Below are 1,546 nucleotides of genomic sequence, written 5' to 3'. Positions count from 1 at the left end.
CTTCCCTTCCCTTATCCCTCCCTCCCTCTAGTTTTATCAGGGTTATAAGTTGCTCTGGATGGTTTTCATTTGTTTTGGATTACCTTTCAGAAAATTATTTTTATTGCTTAAACCAGGGAGAAAGAAAAAAACTTTCACCCACAGCCCTGCTGCCGTACTTAGCGTCCCCATCCAGTCCCTGTCGGTGTACAAGATGTAACTGTTCCACGTGGTCATCGTCATTTTCAGCAATGACAAAAATTGTTTCTGAAGACAGAAATTGCCTCCCACTCTCTCCATCTTCCTGGCACCTTCTGCCTGTTCCCTTGGGAGAGATGAATACAGCCTGTCTTGGGTGCTCTGGACGGCCCCTTTGAAGGCAGATGCTGTCACCTTCCTTCCCAGGGCAGCTTCCTAGCCTTTGTCCACGGAAACTCGATCATCCTGGGAAGCAGCTGCCCCTCCAGCCATGGTTTAGTAGTAGCCTTTCAATTCACAGCCCTCTGGGCCCCAGGAAAAGAGACAGTGAATGAAGACCATTGAAATTAAAAGGTCGTCAAATAATCAAGTTTGGTATTTTCTTTCTAGCCTCAGTATCATCCTAATATCCACCCCAGCCAGCCCCGATGGCATCCTCACTCTCCAAATGTCAGGTAAGTGCTTGAGCTCACTGAGCTCACAGAGCCGCACCTTTGAAAGCTTTTTTCCTTTCTCCAGAAAAGTTGAGATTCTAGTGAGTTGTGAATTGACAGTCTGCATCAGACACAACTCTGAGGGGGTTGCATCATCATGGCAGAGATGAATGATTTGCAAAGCAAATGAAGCTAGTGATGGGCTTCCCAAAGGTGTCCTCTGTGAAATAAAAAAGAATTGATTTTTTAAAATTATTCTAACCTCAGATATTTTTGGTTTGGTTTTTTGTATTCACCATGTTACTTAAAATTTCTAAGTAACATTTTCTGTCTTGAGAATTCATTTACTTAAAATGTGACTAAACCTTTGGGATATTTGTTGTTCTGTTTAAGGATTTTTTTTTTCCCTCAGGATGGGGGTGGGGTGGGTGGGCAGAGTTTGCTTTTTGTGGCAATGGATCTTCTAAACCCAGGGGTTAGTAAACTTTTCCTGTAAAGGGCTGGATAGGCAGTATTTTCAGCACTGTGGTCACTGTCACTGCTACTCAGCTCTGCCATTTTAGCTCGAAAACAGCCAGGACCAAGCCATAAATGAGAGGCCGTGGCTGTGTTTCAATAAAACTGACTTACAAATAAACAGCGGGATTGGGCCGAGGGCTGTTGTTTACCAACCTTGGCCCTAACCTACCATAATCCTTCCTGAGCCAACTGGCATCTGCTGTGCTGTGTTTATAGTTAGGCTTGAAAGTTTTTTTTTTAAGGCTAGCATTGTGAAAGCAAACGTTCCTTTAAGATTTGAATTTTAGATCAGGCTTAATTGGTGTTTATGTGTGAAGCTATTTCAGAAACATAGTTGGTGAATTCAGCTTGCATAAAGGTGAGGTTGCTAGCCTTGTACTCTTGGACAAAGTCTGGAGAGTGGAGTGATGGGAATA

The 1,546-nt window shown here is 43.3% G+C and overlaps 1 protein-coding gene and 1 long non-coding RNA gene across 2 annotated transcripts in view; one reads left to right on the top strand and one right to left on the bottom strand.

Annotated features, from left to right (window-relative positions):
* The window catches only part of LOC111723665, a 3,243-nt gene extending 2,683 nt beyond the window's left edge, over nt 1-560 (bottom strand). The window contains exon 1 of the long non-coding RNA XR_002772162.1: nt 159-560. This is a non-coding gene — a long non-coding RNA (uncharacterized LOC111723665). The remainder of the gene's footprint in view (nt 1-158) is intronic.
* Nucleotides 1-1,546, top strand: part of EPB41L4B (erythrocyte membrane protein band 4.1 like 4B) — a 146,010-nt gene that overhangs the window by 74,062 nt on the left and 70,402 nt on the right. The window contains exon 15 of the mRNA XM_012802452.1: nt 568-632. Coding sequence (XP_012657906.1) covers nt 568-632 — 65 coding nt within the window. The remainder of the gene's footprint in view (nt 1-567; nt 633-1,546) is intronic.

Source organism: Otolemur garnettii, unplaced genomic scaffold (assembly GCF_000181295.1).
Source record: "Otolemur garnettii isolate 467f Iridium unplaced genomic scaffold, OtoGar3 scaffold00014, whole genome shotgun sequence".
Classification (NCBI taxonomy): domain Eukaryota; kingdom Metazoa; phylum Chordata; class Mammalia; order Primates; family Galagidae; genus Otolemur; species Otolemur garnettii.
Note: the sequence above shows the minus strand (reverse complement) of the source record. Positions and strands in the feature narration are given on the sequence as shown.